The 21,483-nt window shown below is 38.3% G+C and overlaps 3 protein-coding genes across 6 annotated transcripts in view; all 3 read left to right on the top strand.

Annotated features, from left to right (window-relative positions):
- The window catches only part of zfr2 (zinc finger RNA binding protein 2), a 36,511-nt gene extending 27,643 nt beyond the window's left edge, over positions 1 to 8,868 (top strand). For 2 of the 4 annotated variants that reach the window (XM_057841311.1, XM_057841312.1), the window contains 5 exons: positions 1,316 to 1,404; positions 1,496 to 1,591; positions 1,707 to 1,818; positions 7,641 to 7,738; positions 7,822 to 8,868. In XM_057841311.1, coding sequence (XP_057697294.1) covers positions 1,316 to 1,404; positions 1,496 to 1,591; positions 1,707 to 1,818; positions 7,641 to 7,738; positions 7,822 to 7,998 — 572 coding nt within the window. In that variant the 3' untranslated portion in view covers positions 7,999 to 8,868. The remainder of the gene's footprint in view (positions 1 to 1,315; positions 1,405 to 1,495; positions 1,592 to 1,706; positions 1,819 to 7,640; positions 7,739 to 7,821) is intronic. The other 2 variants (XM_057841313.1, XM_057841310.1) reach the window with 1 other exon arrangement.
- Positions 8,869 to 8,987: 119 nt separating this feature from the next.
- Positions 8,988 to 20,394, top strand: LOC130918976 (tyrosine-protein kinase CSK-like). The gene is made up of 6 exons (XM_057841315.1): positions 8,988 to 9,234; positions 11,728 to 11,813; positions 15,900 to 16,424; positions 17,118 to 17,307; positions 19,838 to 19,916; positions 20,286 to 20,394. Exons 3-6 carry the CDS (start codon positions 16,420 to 16,422, stop codon positions 20,294 to 20,296), a joined length of 285 nt encoding a protein of 94 aa, XP_057697298.1. The 5' UTR covers positions 8,988 to 9,234; positions 11,728 to 11,813; positions 15,900 to 16,419; the 3' UTR covers positions 20,297 to 20,394.
- The window catches only part of rx1 (retinal homeobox gene 1), a 63,568-nt gene continuing 62,473 nt past the window's right edge, over positions 20,389 to 21,483 (top strand). Inside the window, exon 1 of the mRNA XM_057841314.1 lies at positions 20,389 to 20,514. The gene's annotated coding sequence lies outside the window, so the exon portion shown is untranslated. The remainder of the gene's footprint in view (positions 20,515 to 21,483) is intronic.

Raw genomic sequence — 21,483 nt, 5'->3', positions numbered from 1 at the left:
GACTCGTCCGTCGATCATAACGGGGGAGACTGCGATAGTGCACTTATTGGCGGTCTCATCGCTTTGAGAGGCTGCAAATAATGCTCATTGGTGCTCTGATGTGTCAATCTCGCAGCAGGAACCAATTCCACACTTTGTATGAGTGCCTGTGGGAAGGTGCAAAGCCCCTGAGTCCTGTCAAAACAATGTCCTTTGCGCCTCAAAATGAAACGATGCGTATTTTTTCATTTTTATTTTTTGATAAATACTTTTTAAAACCCCGTGCTGCACTGAATCCCCGAAATGTGAACCGCAAAATTCGCGAGGGATCACTGTATATGCGCCATGGAAATATTTCGCAAGTCCATCAGGGAAAGCTCCATTTGGAACTTTTCATGGGAGGAACCTTCAAAAATCATATGGCTGTTGATTGAATTGGATGATGGCTCTTCTCGTCACACTCATCACTGACCAATCCAAATTGAGCTACAGTATAGTATGACGTATTGGATGTACGCTGGTCAGGAGAAGAGCAAAAACATTTTCCCCATCAAACAAAAGCTTTTAGTGATCTTTGCTCCTCTTTTATTGAGTAAATTCAGTTTCTGACAAAACTTCAGCGTTCGGACCTATTTTCAAAAACCGCTTTGCACGCCGTCATTGTATTCAACCAGATAGTCACTTACTGGTGATGTGATGTCTGTAGCTCCCACCTCTTTCCCCTGATTGGTGCGGACCACAAAAGACCAATAGCTGGTTGGACGACTTTAGGTTGTCAAGACAGTACTGCGTGGAGAATCTGGCAGGTCCGTCTTGCCCTGCAAGGCTAGTAATGTGCCATCGTACACTGGTTTGTATATCACTGCAATTGATAACCAATACAAGATTTACAATCTAATAAAAGAAGACAACAATTCTGAGTCATTTTTTTGGTCAGAATTTACAATGGTGTAGAACTGCACAGTATCGCACTCAGAGGTTCTCTCTCTCGTAGCCAAATGGAACCGAAATATAAGGACGTCTATTAATGTGTGACGATCGGCACTTTCATAACTAGATGCCAGCAATGTCTCCACAATGGCCCATTATAGATTTCAACAATTTTTATATGAAAAGTTTTTTTTCACACAAAATAAACAAGCACAAGACAGTGTGGCTTCTTTTTTGAGTTGCATACTTTTTGATCCTTCTTCCTCTGTTTCTCACTAACATTTTGAAGAAGGAAAAACTCATTTTAAAGGAAGAAAGGAAATCTCTGGTCCCTCGTGAAAAACAGATTCCACTGCACCTTTCTTTACTGTGATAACCAAGAATGTCCGTGTGTTATCTCAATCAGATGTGGCAGACAATGATCCGACCGATCTTCTGAATAGGCAAAAATGTTTGGAACACTTGGCCACACTGCGTCATGCCAAATGGTTTCAGGTAAATGTTTTGCATGCATAAGATTTTTACTGAAGCCATTAACCCTGTGGACAATATAATCATCATATGTACACTAATCCTTATGCTAAAGGCTCGTGCCAATGGGCTGCAGTCTTGTGTGATCATCATTCGAGTCTTGCGTGATTTAAGTCAGCGAGTACCCGTCTGGGCGAAAGTTCCGAGCTGGGTGAGTTTTCTATGTTTTTTTTCTATCCATAACGAAATTAAATAAAGCTTGAGGGTTTGAGTTATTAGGGAGAATGTCAACTTGTGAAAGTCAATACAAATTTCCTGTTATTTAGGCGATGGAGTTGCTGGTGGAGAAGGTTATCGGCAGTGCCACGGGCCCGCTTAGCCCAGGAGAAGCTTTGCGCAGGGTGCTCGAGTGTATGGCCACAGGGATACTGCTATCAGGTAGTGTTCCCCATCATAGTGGGTTCATTGTTATGTAACCAGTTTTCTTTTCTTACTGTTTTCAGTCTTGCCTTGTCTTGAGGTCTGATGGCCTGTTGAGCGACCTCGGTTTTCATTTATTGATTATAGATGGTTTCTGTGACTGAGGCTATCATTTTTTTTCTTACCTGAGTCAACCAGCAGCACATCTGTAGCTTGCCTGTAACTCAAATTTGGGGTGGTAACCTAAAAATTGAAATTTATTTGTGTGCCCATATTAGGTCTTGGCAATATGGACCAAAAGTCATATCTTGATATGTACATTATATCCCCCATTCAGTGCTTAAGAACGTCTCTACATACAGAATTTTCAGGAAAATATTGCCTCTTGTTAAGAAAGAAATTTCAGGAAACAAAAGGCAAGAATACATTATGGCTACTACTCGCAGCTCCCAGAGTTTACTGAACGTAACATACTTTTAGCTGCTCTGCCATTGGCCATTGCCTAGCATTACTGGCATCCAATTGGCTAAGAGGGACCACTACTGTACAGTCCCTGACAAGTCTTGTCGCTTATCCATTTTGTAGAAACAATTGCTAATACCCTGACTTTTAATTATTCAATTGGTTTCAGTAATGGCTCATATGAAAGCTAAGACCCTCCCAAATGATGTTGAAAGTACAAAAATATTTTTTTTTCACTGAAAAAAGATTTATCATTTAATGAAGACATAAAGGTCAAATTTTGGCAAGACAAAAGATTTGTCGCCTACAAAAAGTAGTGTGAAAATTGAACCAAAAATGTCAAATATATCAACAAATCTTAGCTGCCTCTTACATTCCTAACCATAAAAAGGGACAAATTCTGCAGCAGGATGGTGCTCCATCGCATACTTCAATCTCTACATCAAAGTTCCTTAAGGCAAAGAAGATCAAGATCCTCCAGGACTGGCCAGCCCAGTCACCAGACATAAACATCATTGAGCGTGTCTGGGGTAGGATGAAAGAGGAAGCATGGAAGACGAAACCCAAGAGTGTTGATGAACTCTGGGAGGTATGCAAGACTGCTTTTTTTGATGTGCCTGATGACTTCATCAATAAATTGTATGACTCATTGCCGAACCGCATGGATGCAGTCCTTCAAGCCCATGGAAGTCGTACAAAATATTAAATTGGATCTCTAAGCACCACTACTTAATTCGCTTATGTTATGTAACATATTTTTGTATTTAAAGTACGTTTTTTGTTCATTTTGTTCATCAAATTTGACCTTTATGTCTTCATTAAACGATAAATCATTTTTTTCAGTGAAACAACTATATTTTTGTACATTCAACATAATTTGGGAGGGTCTTAGCTTTCATATGAGCCATTTTTGAAACCAATTGAATAATTAAAATTCAGGTTATTAGTAATTGTTTCTACAAAATGGATAAGCGACAAGACTTTTGTCAGGGACTGTATGTGTGTGTGTGTGTGTGTGTGTGTGTTAGAGCTGTCCCGACTAGTCGACATAGTCGACGTCATCAATGACGTAAATCCGTCGACAAGCACAACATCTCGTCGACGGTTAACGAAGGGTTAAAAATATATATACGTGGAAAGTTCAGAATGTCGGACGGTCTGTATGCAAGCGGGGAAAGCGGCACAAAGCCAAAAAAGCGCACCAGAGTGTCCAAAACATTGACTTATTTCAAAGAAACAAAGGAGGGTACAGTCTTGTGTCCTGTCTCTTCAATGCCAAGCTTTGCTGCACATCGGCCGTGAATGATAACAACAGGAGATTGTAAGTCCATCTAACTAACTAATGACATGTTTTATTGAAGTTGCTAAGCCTGTCGCGATATGCAAGGAGTCCATTTATTGCATGGTAAATAAAAATGAGGGCGGTCATTTTCACGGCTGCGTTTTATCGCTGCGCGCGCGTGCGTACATTTGTGCGTGCGTGCTGATGGCATATGAGACTCCAGTTCTTTTTTCTCATCAATACGCTGTAGAATTAAAGTTCAGACATACAAAATAAGAAACACTTCTATATTAAACACTATATACGTTAGCATTGCTACATTGAGGTGAATGGGGGGAAAAGACTACCTACTTTAGCTGGCTATAAAACAGGCAGCCTTCTCCAAAACTTGCAGTTAAAAGGTGACACTTCAAACATGAAAAATCGCTGGTTAACAGCATTTGCAAAAGGAAAAAAATCTATTACTGACACCACATGCAATGACAAAATGTGCTTTATTTTTTTTTGCAGAGTGTAAAGCTTAAATTAGCGGTTTAGCGAACATACTTCCGGTGAACATTTCAAAATAAAAGCATGTGATGTTCGTCATATAAATAACGAGTTCTGGAGTTAATCCCACATACTTCAGATTCTACACTAAGAATACCTTTAAAATGACACCCTTTATGAAATTTCTGATAGGCAATGAATAATTATTATAATACTATTATATATAGTACTACAGTATACTATAATATTAATGCTAGGTATTTTTTTAAGAATTGTTTTGAATCGTGTTGGAAAGGCGAAGTCAGTGTTCTGAATCTGTTTACATTCCATTCTTTTGCACAAGTTAATTCTATCAGCATTTGAACTCATTGTTTATTTGTGAGTTATTATTGTTATTTATCTGTTTATTTGTACTATAATAAAGAATTCAAGTGTCCCAAAATGTTTTTGTGAAGTGATAAGCGTCAACAAATATTTCATTGCTAAATTAGGGGGAAATTTTTTTTTAAAAATAATTATAAGATTAGTCGACTAATCGTAAAAATAGTCGGCTGACTAATCGGGAGAAAATTAGTCGTTTGGGACAGCCCTAGTGTGTGTGTATCCAAGCATTCTCTTAATTCTTCCCTCGTTTTCCGACAGCTTTACATGAGACTCATAGACATCATCACTAGGTTATGAAGTCTATGTGAGACTATTAACTTTTATTCTTTATTCTTGGTTTTTTACATTATGCACAACTCAGATTTTATTTTTATTGTGCAATAATCTAATTGTCACATGTATTTGTTCCATGTTTTGATGCATTTTTATGCATTATAAAAGATTTATGTCTGAATTTTGGGGGGCTTGGAACAGATTTAACCTTTACATGGAAAACACGTCTCTACTTAGAGAATTTACAAGTCACGAAACTACTTCCAGAACCAATTAATTTCATCTGTACAGATACCACTGTATAATCCTTAGTGGTGTCAACAATAATCGATGCGGCGATGCATCCCGATGCGGGGCATGGACGATTCGATTCAATGCGGGCAACAAGCCGAATCGATTCAGCGCATTTTAAAATATATAAGTACGTTCAAAAATCTTCCCTGCGCAATTCCGGTGATGCAATGGATTTGGTTTCCCCATTTGTATTATTATTGTCATGTTTCATTTTTTACACACTGCATAACTCTGGTCAAGTTTCCCACCAACCTAATAGAAGCCAAAATGTCTCCAGATGTCAGCTTTCAATGTCTTAGGTGCATCAAGAATCTTTCTTGCTCCCTCTTTCTCCGCTTCAGCCATTGTTATGTTATGTCCTATCTCTTAGAGGTTAGATCTTGTGCCCGAACCCGAATGGGTCGGGCCCAAAATGTCAAGCATTCACGTTCGGGTCGGGTCGGCCCGCCCCGCCCCGCGCCGCGCCGGACTAATTATGATAAAAAAATTTTTTAAATGGGATAAAACCGAGAGCAGGCTCTCTGTATTGTTCATTTGCTTGTGCACTCACATGAAGCAGTGGCGCCGCCCGCTTTTTCTTCTTCTCCTCCGCTGTGGCGCTTGCGATTCGTTACGAAAGACACTTTTATTTATGCACACAAAGGCAACACAAATGTGATCCTTTTAAATCCTCTCCTCTGCGTGTCTGCAAACTCGTTTTTTTTTTTTTAATTAAACTTTCCCAACGTTATTTCGTTGTGAAAATGATTTTATAATTATCACAAAAAATATGTAGACTATTTAAACATTAAGAAAACTTGCGTTTTTTTACTGCCAACTGAGAATTCGTTACGAAAGACTTTTATTTATGCACACAAAGGCAACACAAATGTGATCCTTTTGAATCCTCTCCTCTGTGTGTCTGCAAACTCGTTTTTTTAAATTTTTATTTTATATTAAACTTTCCCAACGTTATTTTGTTGTGTAAATCATTTTATAATTATGACAAAAATATGTAGACTATTTAAACATTAATAAAACGTGCGTTTTTTTTTTCCTGCCAACTGAGAATTCGTTACGAAAGACACTTTTTTATGCACACAAAGGCAACACAAATGTGATCCTTTTGAATCCTCTCCTCTGTGTGTTTGCAAAATCGGATGTTTTTTTTTTTTTTTTTTAAATATTAAACTTTCCCAGCGTTATTTCGTTAACGCGTTGCTTCTATAATGATCACAAAAATATGTAGACTATTTAAACATTAAGAAACATGCGTTTTTTCTGCCATCTCGAAGAAATGAAAATAACTTGCTGCTGCTGCGTTTTTGTTTTTTTTTTCGCGTCACGCCAAGCCGGGTCGGGCTTCAATACCAGCGGGCCGTGTCGGGTCGGGCTGGATTTTTTAGGCCCCATCTAACCTCTACTATCTCTCTGCTCTCTCAATTGCAAAAAAATGATATTTCCTCATGTTGAAACAGATTGTTATGGCTGCTAAAATGCTGCTGCACTTCATTTTAATTCATTATTTTTTATTGTTATGTGGTACTTACTAATTGCATTTCTAAGTTGATTGCACATATATAGTGGGCTAGGCCTACATTTTACTTTTGTTCTACATTGCAATTTAGTTGGATGTTTTGTTTGCAACTGAACTGATCCCTGGATTGATATTGCGATAAAGATGCTGCTGCACTACAATATCTTCTTTGTCGCTTTCTTTAATATTTACTTGAATATTTTTATCGATGGGTTGTTGTGACTAAAATACAGTGACTGCTATTACTGATTTTGGACAGGAGTTCAGATGTTGCATTGTGTGAAAGGCTGCTACTGTGTGTAAAAAAAAAGAGAAAGCCCTGGTCTCATTCAAATCAATTAAATGCTGTGATCCGTTTTTTGTTTTTTTAAAAGAAATATATATCTAAAAGTATTTTCAATTGACTTCAACCAGGAGTGACACAAGAGCCAATAAAAAGTTGTTTAATGTCTGACCGCTTGTGTTGCCTCATGATTCACGAAAAATATGCTTTGCTTTAGAATTTTAATGCATCCCAGGCTTTAAGGCATCGCAATGCATTGCCGAATCGAACCGAGTCGAATCGTGACCCTCTTAATCGAATCGAATCGAATTGAATCGAATCGTGGCCCTCTGAATCGTAATCGAATCGAATCGTGAGGGCAGTACCGATGCACACCTCTAATAATCCTGGCAAAGTGAGAGCAAATGTTCAGTTGAAGTCAAAGCCAAATAAGACGTGTCTCAAGTCGTTATATTGAAACATAAAAATGAACCATCTTCCTTCATTCCCCCTCACCATAATTATTTTGGTGAAACACCCCTGCTCCAAAAAATCAGTATTGTGTTTTCCCTTAAGAAAGCATGGTTGAGATGTTTTCTATGGCTATTTCCATTCAGTAAACAGTGTCAGAATCAAATAATAAAGTTTTCTTCCCTTGTTCATGAAAACATGCTTGGTTGTTGAATTAATGCAAACATAAATACTGTATAACAATAGGAGAACGCTGTATGAAATTAAAGCTTTGTTAAGTGCACATTTTAACTACTACAATATACTGTATACGAGGTTAAACATTTATTAAAATATATTTTTATTGGGTTGCAGTTCTCAAAGGTTGACACCTGGATGCTTCATTATGATTCATTGCCTTTTTTCAGATGGCTCTGGATTGTTGGACCCCTGCGAGAGAGAGCCGACAGACGTTTTGGAAAGCATGAAAGTTCAAGACAGGGAGGACGTAACCGCAAGCGCGCAGGTAAACTACAGGATGAAAATATACCGTTAAGCATGTATATCATTGACAAGCAAATCCGCTAACCTTGTTGCCTTTCACTCCAGCATGCACTACGGCTACTTGCCTTCCGTCAGATCCATGAGGTACTTGGCATGGACTCTGGGCCTGTGACCAAGGCCGGCGTTCGCATCCGCAAACGCCGACGGGACGCTAGCGATATAAGCGATGGGGAAGTGGAAGGCAAGAAGGACAAAAAGGAAGAGGAGGTCATGAGTGCTTGACATTCTGAAAGGCAGCTTTCTAATTTAGTATCTGATACATTAAAAATAAAAGAATTGAGCTGAGGGATGAAGGATCATTTCCTGAAAAATCAATATTCATTGAGTAAGAACTGCAACTCCTTTCCCCTATATGATTATTACTTATATCTGTATAGAAATTTTAGAATGTGCAAAAACGAGTGGCTGATTGCATCATTCCATTCCATTTCATTTTTATTACATCTCTAATTAGTCAGAATAGATAACTCGCACCTCTCCGCTTCCTTTTTTTCCTTTATTTTATTTAACCATTAAACTCAGTCGACAAAGGTTGATAGTTTTAAGGGGGCACCATCATGGCTGTGAAGAGTATGCGGTATAAACTGTTTGAATTCAAAAAGATCAAATGTTTCCTGAAATCTGTCAAACTATAGAAAGTCATATGAGGTGCCTTAAGCCAAAATCAAATTTAATGAATTAATGGACGTCCAGCTGAGGAGCAAAAATGTCTTTGAGATGTCTGTTTCATATAGTGGTCAACAAATGAAAAAGAACGCACCTATCCAGTAATTACTGTGTACCGTCTGTAAACTTTTCAGAAGAGATGTATGACTAATTCCTGAGCAATGATCTTGTGGTTAGGAACTTTTGTGCCTGCTTATCGGTGCAGGCTGCAGTACACTGAAGACGGAGGAGGAAAGATGACGTCTCACGTCACTGCAACGTGAGCTAACGAAGGGACGATTGCACAAAAATTTTCTTTAAAGGTCCTGTATGAATGATTTCGTAGCAATTGTCACGAGCAACTATTTTAGTTGTCTGTCTCTCTTATGTTTGAATGGAAAATATTCCCGTCTTCGTTTTTTTCTTTCTTTTGAACAGGTTTTTAAGCAATTTGTTCTTTAAACAGTTTTTGTTCATGTTTTGGGGGGGGGGGCATTGTAAATAAAAATACAGAGAAAATCCTCCAACCTTCGTGTGACTAAATGCATCATTTGTCTGAAGACACGTTTACGTGACTGTTGAAGTGTGGTGACCGATGGACTTAAAATGGCATCTCCTCTCCTTGTGATGGCAAATGCCGCCACGAAACAAAAATACAGCAAAACATTTAATTCCTGAACAATATGTCAGCCTGCATCAGGTAATAGAATATTTAGGAGACGTTCTAAGAAAGCACTTTGCCACTTACTGACCAGTTTTCTTTTTTGACAGGTGTTCAACAGGACTTCCAAGCCTGACCTTTTCATAGCAAAGGTAAGCCCCTGTATATTTTTATCAGGGGTGTAAGGTGACTTATATCCATTATAAATAGTTTGTGAACACTTTAATTACTGTAGCACTATGCTTTTGTACGCAGTCTTTTCAAATCCTTTTTTGTTTTGTGCACTGAGGTACATTTTATTAGATCTGCAAAGTAATATAATGCAATATATGAGGTGTGTCCAAATTCTTATTTTGTACCAGTACACTGGACAACAATTTTAAACAAAATTTCAGTATTTTTTTTTTTTGGGGGGGGGGGACTTTCTTTTTTTTTTTTTTTTTTTTTTTTTTTTTTTTGTTAAACAAGTTGTGAGTGCACAATCCAAAACGGATCTTTTTCTCTCTTCATGTCAAGATTTTTCTCAGCAGTTTACCTATTTACTATGTTGTTACTACATGCACACAACTAAACATATCCTGTGTAAATACATTTATTAACATTTTTTTAACAGAAAAGACAAAGCACATCAATTTGCCAGAATTAAAAAAAAAAAAAAAGTCATGTACAAACTGTAAACATACACTCAAGGTACATATTTTTGGACCATTTGATATTGAAAAATCAAATTTAATAAAATCAATAATTAATAGTACATTCAAATTGATTAGCAATGTTAACTCGGAGTATGATATGCCAAATAATTTGACCGAAAAAAAAAGTAAAATAGAACAAAAATGACTGTCATTGGACAGAGGGACAGTTTTTTTATTTTTGCTGCAGGCAGTATCAGCTCCTTCACTATGGTGTGGGGTTATTTTGCACTGAGCAACTTGATATGCCACCTTATATGATGCTAACATGCTCGCAGTTTTAGTGATGTAACACGAAGCGGGACGATTGTTGGCAATATTCGTCACGTTTTCACTGGAAAAAAATAGAGTGGCTTATCAATGTGATTGGAGTCGTAATGTGTTTAAATGACATCCTAATTGATTTGGCTTCATTCTATCAGCTGCCAGCAGTTTTAGACACAGTAAACATACAGGTCTTTCCTCGTCTCCCACTGTAATAAAAGTGAAGCCATACGCTACATACGCTTCGTCATATTTCCTCGTCTTCAAATCTCCGTGCTCGTAGCTGTGTACTATTGTTTGGTTTAAAAAATACTGCGCGCACACTGAAAATGAGAGCACAGTTGGAGTTACACTTTATTCAAGTACGGCAAAAAAGTATGTTCCCAGAGGTCATATGCCCAATCCCCCCTCCCGACATCATGGAGAGAAAAAACATAAATGCCAAATAAAAACTGGGTGAAAGGTTCAAACAAATCTGTGCTTTTGAGCAATGTTGACTTTAGGTCAAATAGTTTATTTTTTATGGCGCTTTAAAAACGCCACTTGATTGAACAGCGTGATCATATGACTTCCAACTGCAAACCTGCATTGGTATGTCTGGTTGGTATACTGTAATGTCATGTGATTCTTGTTGCGACATCTCATTGGTGAAACTGGTAGAGCCATTGTCGATATTTCTGGCAAAAATAGTCACATCTAATATTAAGAATAAAAAGGAAAAATGTAACTCTAGTGTAACCCAAAGTAGCGGAGTAAGAGAAGCGTTTGGTCTTCACAAATCTACTCAAGTAAAAGTAAAATGTATGTTGTGGTAAAACTACTTTTAAAAGTACATTTTTCTCAAAAACCTACTCAAGTAAATATAATAGAGAACAGTGGAACCTCGACATACGATCGCTTCGACACACGATCTTTTCGACAGCCGACGTAAAATTTGACCCACCGTTTGTTTCTACATCTGCCAACATGTTTGAAATACGACAATTTGTGACAGCGCCGCAGTTTTGTTTTCCTCCAAGACGGGCGCACGGCGCATTTTCTTTGTGAGAGAAATCATCATGGTTTCCAAGAATGTTCATGCAGGTGGTGAAAAAAAGGAAAAAAGTGAGGCTTACCATTGAAATGGAGATGGAAATGATAGAAAAATGTGAGCGTGTTGTGCGCGTCCGTGAACTGGCTCGACAATACGGCCGTACATGTCTACGATCTCGACGGTCCTCCTCCGACCTCCGTTTGCCAGTCTTTATAAGTTAAGGTGACAGTTATTATGATTGTAACATCACCCAAAAAATTGCCAGCTTTGTCAGGTTTTCTAATCATTTATTTCAGAACTTGTGCAACACAACATGCCAACTGTCCACCACAGCTGAACATGAAAAGTGACAGTAAAAAGTCCTCTTTTACTCCGTCACGTCAGCCACGCGGTGCGTTCAGGTACACCTCGCAAAACACATTCGCCACATTAGAACTCGATTCGTTACATTATTATAGGGATTTTTATTATTACTGTTATTATACTATCATTCCTATTTTTATTCATAATCTGTTTGTTTTGCACTGTGTAATTGCTATTTGCAATAGTACCAGCAGTATTTATTAAGGATTTAGTGTAGGTTTTCGGGCTGTTTCCGACAATGAACATGTCCTCAAACGTAGCGCTTGAATTTATTTATTTTGTTTGTTTTCTAGCGAAAGACAAGCCACATAGCCAGACACAACTCCGCCAGAGAAGAGGGGCTCATCAACAATGAAAACATGCGTGAGAGGCAAGCTCTGTAAGTGGATCCAAGGCTTAGCTTCACATCAAGGGAGGTTAGCCACAGTGCCATGGGCTTTACACTTATTGATGACACTGCGCACGGTAGACACAGGAACATTTAGGTCTTTGGAGATGGACTTGTAGCCTTGAGATTGCCCTTGCTTCCACACAATTTTGCTTCTCAAGTCCTCAGGCAGTTCTTTGGTCTTCTTTCTTTTATCCATGCTCAATGTGGTACACACATAGCCTGGTACACCAGACTCACCGCTGTTCCAGCTATTGAGTCTGGCCACCATTCAGCAGATAAAATTTCCAGGGCGGAGCAAGCCACAGCAAACAGCGGAGTGGACCAATCAGTGACGGGCGAACGTCATGTCATTAAAGCGACGAGGGACTTGCGTGCGGAAGTAAACATACGAGTTGAGCGTAGTTTATTCAACATGGCTAGCGCGAGACAGACTGTTGTCAATGACTTTTGTCGATTTGTTTTTGGTAATTTAAAACTGATTTTACCGTGGATTGGAACATATTCTCGGCTCGCCTGTTCGTTCTTCTCCTGTTATTGTGGAGATGACTTCCGACGCGGAAGAGTGACGTTGCTCGTTAAGCACACGTCACGCAAATAAACTAATCTGATTGGACGGTTGATTTTGTGCTTGCTCGAGAGGTTGTTAATGGGCTGAGTCCCAGACTATTCTCACAGTGTTTGAAAAATTAAGGGAGAACAGTCTGGCCGTGCCAGGCAAGTACACACAAGGACAAAGGGCAGAAGTTGAGTCAACGTTAGTCCATTTTAAGTGGCTGCAAGTGTGATTTAGTTGTTGCCACCACCTGTTATGTGCCACAGGTTAGTAACAGGTGATGTTAATTACACAAATTAGAGAAGCATCACATGATTTTTCAAAGGGTGCCAATACTTTTGTTCGGCCCATTTTTGGAATTTTGTGTGAACTGCTAATGATTTATTTTTTTATTCCCATTCTCTTTAGTGTTTTTTCATTGCAAGCAAAATCAATGAAGATATTGCTACTAAAGCATATGTAATTGCAATCATTTACTGGGAGAAATTGAGCATTATCTGACAGAATTGCAGGGGTGCCAGTAATTTTGGCCAGAACTGTACATTAAGACTGAAGATATTGTAAACGTTGACTAACTTATATTTTAATTAAAAGAATAACATACATGAATGAAAATAAGTACAGATGACTCTTATGTTATGCACATTAAAATGGAATAAATTTTAAAGGTAATGTAAATATTGACTTTTTTTTTTTTAATTATAAGGAAAGGAATAAGTAGCTTAACATAAACAAACACACAAGTCCAAATGTGCCCATTAACATGGAGGATATTTTGAAGCTCCTCATCTGAACAAATAAAATTAAATGAGCCTCTTCAACTCTCTCCTTTCTCTTAAAGATCCGATAAATTTTCCGTAGCATTGTCATTTTTTCGCATGTTTTTTTTTTTTTTTTTCTGTTCCACAAAACATGCATGAACTAACTAGGTAGGCCTGAACGATATTGGAAAAAAACTATTGCTGCGATTTTTTGGGGGGTTGCAATATATTGCGAAATTATAATCTGATATTAAAAAATATGCATATATGGCGGAAAACACTCAGATGACTTGAAGTTCTGCTCTAAGACCCCCCATTTGGCCAAATTTCAAAATTGTCCGATATGCATGTGTGATACATCATTGGAAAGCTTAAATCTCAATTTTCTGGGTGAGGAAACATTTTTAACAGGAGTGCATTAAAAAAAAAAAATGAACAGCAAAACCCTATCTGGAGGTGAGAGCAGAATTACAGATGCCATGACTTTAACGCAGTGCTTCTCAATTATTTTCTGTTACGCCCCCCCAAGGAAGGCATAAATGTTTCGCGCCCCCCCAACTCTCTGCCGCCACTGTAAATAGTATCATTTGTCTATAAAATTACTATTATAAATATGCATCTGCCTAACATTGTGTCCTTTTTTTTCTTCTAAAGAAAAAAAGTAACATAGATCAACTTACAATAAAGTATAACTTTATTAACATTGTTTTGTTTGTAACAGAGAAGACTTGACGCGCATCAGTTTGCCTGAAAAAAAAAAAAAAAGTCACATCCAAACTAAAAAATACATTCAAGGTACATTTTTCACCATTTCATACAGAAAAATAAAATGTAATAAAATCAGTAAATAATAACAAATTAAAATTGATTAGAAACATTCATTCATGAGGACAATATGCCAAAAATTTGACCGAAAAACTAAAGTGAATAAAAGAAAAAAGTGTCCTTGGACAGAAGGACAGTTTTCATTTTTGCTGCTCACAGTATTACCTCCTTTGCAATAGTGTGGAGTTATTTTGCAATGAGCATGCGAACAATGCTCACTAGTTTACTGATATAACACTGACAAAGCAGGATGATTGTTGGCAATATTCGGCACGTTTTCACTGAAAAACATCAAGCGGCTTATCAGTGAGGTTGGGGTCTAATGTCTTTAAGTGGCGTCTTAATTGATTTGGCTTCTGGCTGTCCGCTATAATTATTTTTAGACACAGTAAACAGTGGTCTTTCCCCATCACCCACTGTATTAAAAGTCAAAGCTAAAAGGCAAACGGCACGAAAAAAGCGCACTCTCGGCGGCCGAGGTAGAACCGTAGGTGAGGGCGGTCGTCGTGATGATCCCAAGCCGAAAATGGCACTTCTCGGGCGGCGACGTGAGAACCGGACAAGACAGTGGGTCGCTGCGTGAGTGAGTCCGGTCGGGAAACGGCTTTCAAAAACGGCGGCGGTACAGTGCTCTTCATATCTGTTTTCTGTGTGTTTTGAGTGCTCTTCCTTAGTTCAAAAATACTGCGCGCACTCTGAAAATGAGAGCGCCACTGCCACCCACTGAGTGGATGTGCAAGTACACTTTATTCCAGTACGGCCCAAAAAAAAAAAAGAAAAAAAAAAAGCATGTTCCCCGAGGTCACATGCGCCCCCCCTGGCATCGCTCTGCGGGCACGCCCCACTATTTGAGAAGTACTGCTTTAACGAGATATTATCGCGGATTTACCTTGTTTCAATCCAAAAACTCCATGTCGCATGTATCACTGAGTGTCAAGACACAGCTGTGAATGGTTACAGCTGGATTTTTGGGGGGTTTTATGGTTGAAACATGGTAATATAACAAGGGTCGCGATGCAGAAATCGCAGACAACAAGGACTGGTCGAGATTTTCTTTTTCACATATTTACACTTTTAAACGTTTTTTTTTGTTCAATTTTTCTTTGTTTGGATCGATTATTTATCATCTAACATATCGGGAAAAATGCGACAGTAACAAAAAAATACAATTTAGCGGTAGTTATGAGGTAGACATCCGTGACTAAAGCGATCAGCTCGGGACAAAGAAAGCATAAAGCAACATAAATTTGTGTATTAAAAGAAATAAAACTATCGTACGTCCTTGCGATGGGACTATCGCGCATGCGCACATCACAATGGCGATGTTTAAATGATATATCGTTCAGGCTTAATTTGAACCAATTAGAGCTAACCATCCATGCTGATCACATGTCAGTCTGTGAGCCAATTAACGGACAACTGACCAAGGTGGTTTGCTGCGTGCATGTGCACACTGGCGTGACTCAATCATAAATCTCTGTGGAAAATGGATTTACGCTAAACAAGCACTTAATTAGGCTTGTTGCTAACACTTTTGCATGTAAATCTGACGTTAGTATATTGTTTTGTTCTTGGTGATGCATGTGTGGCAGCCTGGTAGTTTTTTTTTATTTTTTTTTTTAAATGGGGTTTAGACAGTTGCCGTCATATTTTCAAGATCAAAGCACCGTTCCGCCCCTAAATCTTTTACTGGAACGGTGTACTGGACCGTTCCGGCCCACTTTCACCTTTGACTGTACTATGATTTGCAGCCTAAAGCCATGCATAAAAAAACGCATAGAGAGAAGTCCATTATTTTGCCTTTTTGGTAATGTGACTTATTCATAACCTCTAAATGTGGAACACAAAACAGGGCCAAAAGAGGAATAATATAATGCCATTTTCATGTGTTGCATATAAGTGTAACCTTTTTACTGTTTCTTTCCTTGTTTGCAGTTCTATTCCCAAAACAATGGGGCTATTGCTCAAACTCTACTTAAGCCGAAACCAAAACACGGCGCTAAATCAGCTGAGCTGGAGCTGAGAAAAGGTAAGAATGAAAATGCGGTCTTTTTAAATAATTGCTGATCTTAGAAATGTCCCTCTTTGAAGCTGGTTGGCTTCTGGACATCACTCCGCTGAACTTGGACTCTCCATTGGTGAAGGGGAGAATTTTGTATATTTTCTAAATGCAAATTTACATCACATCTTAATTGGGTGATTTTTTCTGAAATTATGAATCAAATATGAAGAAATACTTTATATTCCATTTTTACACGGCTTGAATTTGAGCTCTTTTTGAACAGTTAACCCTTTGTAGAGCTCATTTTCCTATTAAGCCTTATAGCCTGTTTCCACAATGAGTTTGCTGAGTGAGTACGATTGTGTCCTCAGCTGTGTTTGAGGGCGAGGCCAGAGGGGGGCAGTAAAGACCATTAAGTGTGATGTCACAGGCTTCCTGCAGGAGACCACAGTGATGACGTGAGTCTGGAGGTGTTTTGTGGTTCCTTTTTGATCACACTAAATTGACAGCAGCACATCTTTAACCATGTGATTTATTTTCTACTAAGTGTTTTAACTTGGTTGTGTTGATCTGTTCGTTCCTGGAAGCTTTGACATAAACACTTGTTGTATTTGCTGGGTGTCATCATGCACAAAGGTCTTCTCATTGTCACAGAACTCATGGCGAAGGTACATCACAGATCTGTTTGTACAAAGAAAGCTGGAATCATTAGCTTAATACATACTGCATGCATTCTACTCTGGCACATTTTTCAATTTTGAGGCTTTTACAAATTGGACTCGAAGAGAAGACTGTATTAAGTAACATTTCGACAAGTTCTTCAGAACATAACTGAATAGCATTACAGAAAGCAATGCCCTATAATAAATCAAGTGTTTTTTTATGAAGGAAATCCAGCAAATGACCTTTGAAATATGGGATGGGCAATTAATAATTGTTATCATGTTAACTGAAAAGTGCCTATAGCTCCTCTTTATAATTGACTGAACTTATTAATGTTGAAGGGAAGTCTGGCAAACATCCTTAGGACAAAAGGCCCTTAACACATCAGCTTCGTTCAGCTTCTTCGCTTTGCCCTGTAAATTACTAAAGTCAGAGTATGTGTATGTGTAAACAGACTGCTATTGGAATTCTTTCTTGCTTCTACACAGCAACGTGTGTGACGGAATGGAGTACCTGCAATCCAAAAAGCTGATCCACAGAGACCTGGCGGCTAGCAACATCCTGGTCTCTGACAACGATGTGGCCGAGGTCAGCGACTTCGGGCTGACGAGGGTGTCAGCTAACCAACATGCTAAACTGCCTGTCCGCTGGAGTGCCCCTGAAGCTCTGTGGAAAGAGGTTGCTGACCACTATATTTATAAAAGCATAATTAGAGCTGCAACTAACGATTATTTTTATAATCGATAATTGGGACGATAATTAAACGATTAATCACATAAATGTCTCTTCTTTTTTTTTTTCTAATTACCTTCACAATTTACCTTGAAGATGTTTTAGGCATGTTGTCAGTAACGAGAAAAAATATCACAGCTTCCTGACTTAACCGTAGTCCACTGTTTTGAATACATCAAATTTGCTAAGGTTTTCAATAAAGGTTCCGAGTATAAAACATTTCTCTGTACATAAAGCAGACAAAAGTCCCGTTCATTCAAATAAAAAAAGTGCTGCTGATTGACTTTTTTTTTTTCTTGTGGGCAAAGCGCTGATATAAATTGTGGTAATGCCTTATTTATTTTATTTAAACAAACTAAACAACAAAATCGAATAAGGAGGAGGCAGACTGTAATGAATCAGTTTTCAATCTCAAACACTTATACAATCCCAATCCAATTACAAAGCACACTCTCTTGTATGACAATTTACAGTTTGAATGGGAGTTTGTGTTGAAAGTAAGCTGTTATATCAATGGGTTTGTGTGTGAGGTTTCTTTATAGAAAGAAATGAGATAAGTTTACTATCTAAAAATAACTCAAGTCCTATTATGCATCTCCAAAACACAATAAAAACACACTGAAGTCACTGATTAGCATAATTGCTAACTAGTTTAACGCTCCGTGCTAAGTAGTAACGTCTCATCAATAAAGAATACAAACAATACAGTTTGCTTTATTTACTCACCTCTGAAGGAGGCAAACTGGATCTAACAACACACAAGACAATCAAACTCTTCGATACTTCGTAAGATTATTGATTCAGTAGCCCTACCTAGTGTAGATGGAACTCTCTCTTGTTCTAGTCACTGGCCCTCACATTACACACAAACAACAACCCAAACGGGACTGCTCATAGCTGCCGGCAAAAATCGACTATCAAATTTGTTGGCAATAAATGTATTAATCGATTTAATCCAGTAGTTGTTGCAGCCTTATTAAAAAGCTAGTTTAGATTGTAAGATGTCCGAAAAGTGGCAAAAATGTGAATTGTTGTTTTTTCAAAGTAAAAGCTGATTTTTGTTCATGTCTTACTTTGACTTAACAAAAATATAATGAAGAAATCTGACATTTACAACTGAGAAGTTGTATATATGTTATAATTTCAAGAATTTAGACAAGTTTATGGTGAAGGTCCCAAACGATTAATTGGTTATTAAAATAGTTGTTGATTAATTTGCTAATCAGTTATTGATTAATCGATTAATTGTTGCACCTCTAGGCATAATCATACTTGTAAAAAGATTTAAGATGAGAGCTGTTTAAAAACTGTACTGCTTCATACTGAGAGGTTGGGGTATTTATTTTTATTACTCCTTTAGGTAGGTTGTGAGTGAAACCAAAGCATTAGAAACAGTTCTCAAGATGATCTAGTGCAATTTTACATGGTTTCTTTTTGTCCATAAACGGCCGTTAGAACTCAACGCATTTATTTTAGAAGCAGATAAATTTACATATTTCGGAGAATATCCAAATGGGCACCTACAGTTTAATGAAGAAAGCATCATTGTCCATTAATTTCTTGTGACATTCACAAATTGTAGATCATATGCACTTATTGTTATGTCAATCAAAATCGAGAATTATTCTCTATATTTACGTGAGTGACAATTTTTGGTCATTTAACAAAAAACAAAACCTAATAAAGACCTGGTGTCTGAACGTGGACATCACATGTATTCATCTTCCGAACCACTTACCCTCACAAGGATCGGGGGTGCTGGAGCCTATCCCAGCTGACAATGGGCAGGAGGTCATGTGAACTGGTTGCCAGTCAGTCACAGGACACATAGACGCCAACAACCTTGCACGCACATACTCACACCTACGGACAATTTGGAGTGTTCAATCAGCCTACCATGCATGTTTTTGAGATGTGGGAGGAAACCGGAGTACCCGGAGAAAACCCACACAGGCACGGGGAGAACATGCAAACTCAATCTCATAACTGCGAGGTGAATGTGCTAACCACTCTTCCACCGTGCCGCCCATAATTAACAATTGGTAAAGAACTATGGCCTACATGACCTAAAATTTGATATGCACATATGTGGATGCCAGGTCTTAATTATTATTATGTATGAAATATTTTGTATTCTTAATCATTGTAGTATTTTTATGTTTTTTTTTGTTTTGTTTTTTTTATGAAAAGTAAAATTATAAATTAATAAAATGCTAATAAAAAGATTAATCAGATTACTCAAAACAGAAATACACTTGTTATGGGCCTCAATAACTCTTTGCCTATCTACAGTACAATGATAGAGGTCCAATTCATTTGAATTGGGCTGACAGGCTGTGAATGACAGCCCTGCCAGTCAAAATGAATTAGACGCCAGCACTGTCAGTGGCAGCCAATGAGTTAAATGAGTGCCCTCTAAAGGTTTAATATGTCACCATTTGAATTGTATTTGAATAATATTTTCTCCATGATGCAGAATTACTCCACAAAGACAGATGTCTGGAGTTCTTCTATGGGAAATCTTCTCCTATGGTCGTCAACCATACCCAAAGATGGTATGTACCTACGGTAGAGTACACGATACAGTGTGTCACTTGAGGTCTATATGTGCATTTATAAGCTTACCATGTTAATATGAATTAAAGCCCAAGCATTAAGTTCTGGTGGGGCACTGCCTCAAATGCAGAATGATATTGTTGTATTAATGAAGTGACTTTTTCAAGAGTTATGGCTGATTCCTATGATGTTTGGACTCAGATCCAGATTTCCGGGACCCTTGCCAAGGATGTAGATACTTGGCAAGGGTCCCAGAAAGATATTGTATTATACTTTAACTGCATTTACAACAAAAAGTATGTGCTATGAATTGAACTGCTTGTTTAGAATGCCTGAAGTATCCTTTCTTTTGTTTTTGGCTGATGCAGTCTATAAATGAAGTAAGAGAGCTAGTGGAGAGTGGTTATTGTATGGAGGCACCAGAGGACTGTCTCCCCACGGTTGACGCCCTAATGACGTTTTGCTGGGCCAGGGAGCCTCACAGAAGACCTACTTTCCACAAACTCGGGGAGAAACTTGAACAAGCGATGGCTAAATGCAGCACGAGTTATGAGTCGGAATATCAAATGGGAGTCTGGCTTGGATCTGGATGTGCAGGTGGCTATTTTACAATGTTTGAATTGCATCTTTTGGAATGTCACTGATAAGTAGTTCATGTTTCATTGCCAATCCATTTGAAGAGGGACCTTTAAATCCTTTATAGGACACTCATTTAAATCAGTCGATGCTATTGACGAGGTTAGATGTCCAATCCGTTGGGACTGGAAGGGATGGTAGCAATCATTTGGACCCCTCGTGGACTCAAAGATGAACATTCACAATCAGTTCACTCCCAGTTTAAATAAATTGGACATCTATCGTCGGGCAGGTAATGAGTTAAATTCTATGAAATTTAATCCAATACTGTAAATATATAAACCTTGGATTATAATTGAGGGCCATAACTAGAGTGCATTTCATTTGTTGGTAGCTTTGCATGTAATGGAAAGTTACTATCTTCTAAAATTCCTTTCTTCATCTTAATCTTATTCTACTCACTTTTTCAGTTCGATGCTCCTTCTGCACCCTTTTACTGATTGACTGCGTTCAAACTTCAACGTATTCCAAAAATCACCCCCCCAACCCCCCCTCCCAAAATCACGGTTTTTCCAATATTTCACTATTTTTTAACAAAAAAATCCCATTAATTGCCAATTACACATTAAAAAAATTCAGCTTCGAAACTTTCCCTCTTCTTTTTTTATGACAATCACGAGTGAATATATTCACAGGTGTTAAACCAAAAACTTCACTAGTAATTTCCAATGGCATTTGAGGGGCAGTTTACATGGCGACACAAAGACGCAATGACTGAGTAGCGGAATGGCCTCGCGTGCATATGGTGTCGGCGAAGACTGAAGGCGGAGACAAAAAATTCTGAATCCTGCCTCCAAGTGGAAGAACTCGATTGAGGGGGGCTTGCTCCGCATACATATCAAAGGCTCCTGCGGCAAGAGACCGCGCCGATAACGTCAGCACTCGTACACGTCACATTGGGCATGCGCAGCGGTGCTACTAAACATTAGC

This window comes from Corythoichthys intestinalis, chromosome 7, assembly GCF_030265065.1.
Source record: "Corythoichthys intestinalis isolate RoL2023-P3 chromosome 7, ASM3026506v1, whole genome shotgun sequence".
Taxonomy (NCBI): Eukaryota; Metazoa; Chordata; class Actinopteri; order Syngnathiformes; family Syngnathidae; genus Corythoichthys; species Corythoichthys intestinalis.
The sequence above is the reverse complement of the archived record's forward strand: the minus strand, read 5'-3'. Positions and strand labels throughout refer to the sequence as shown.

Coding starts and splice junctions, on each gene's coding strand:
- LOC130918976 (XM_057841315.1), top strand. Junction 17,308..19,837: donor CTGAAGCTCTGTGGAAAGAG/GTTGCTGACCAC, acceptor TCCATGATGCAG/AATTACTCCACAAAGACAGA.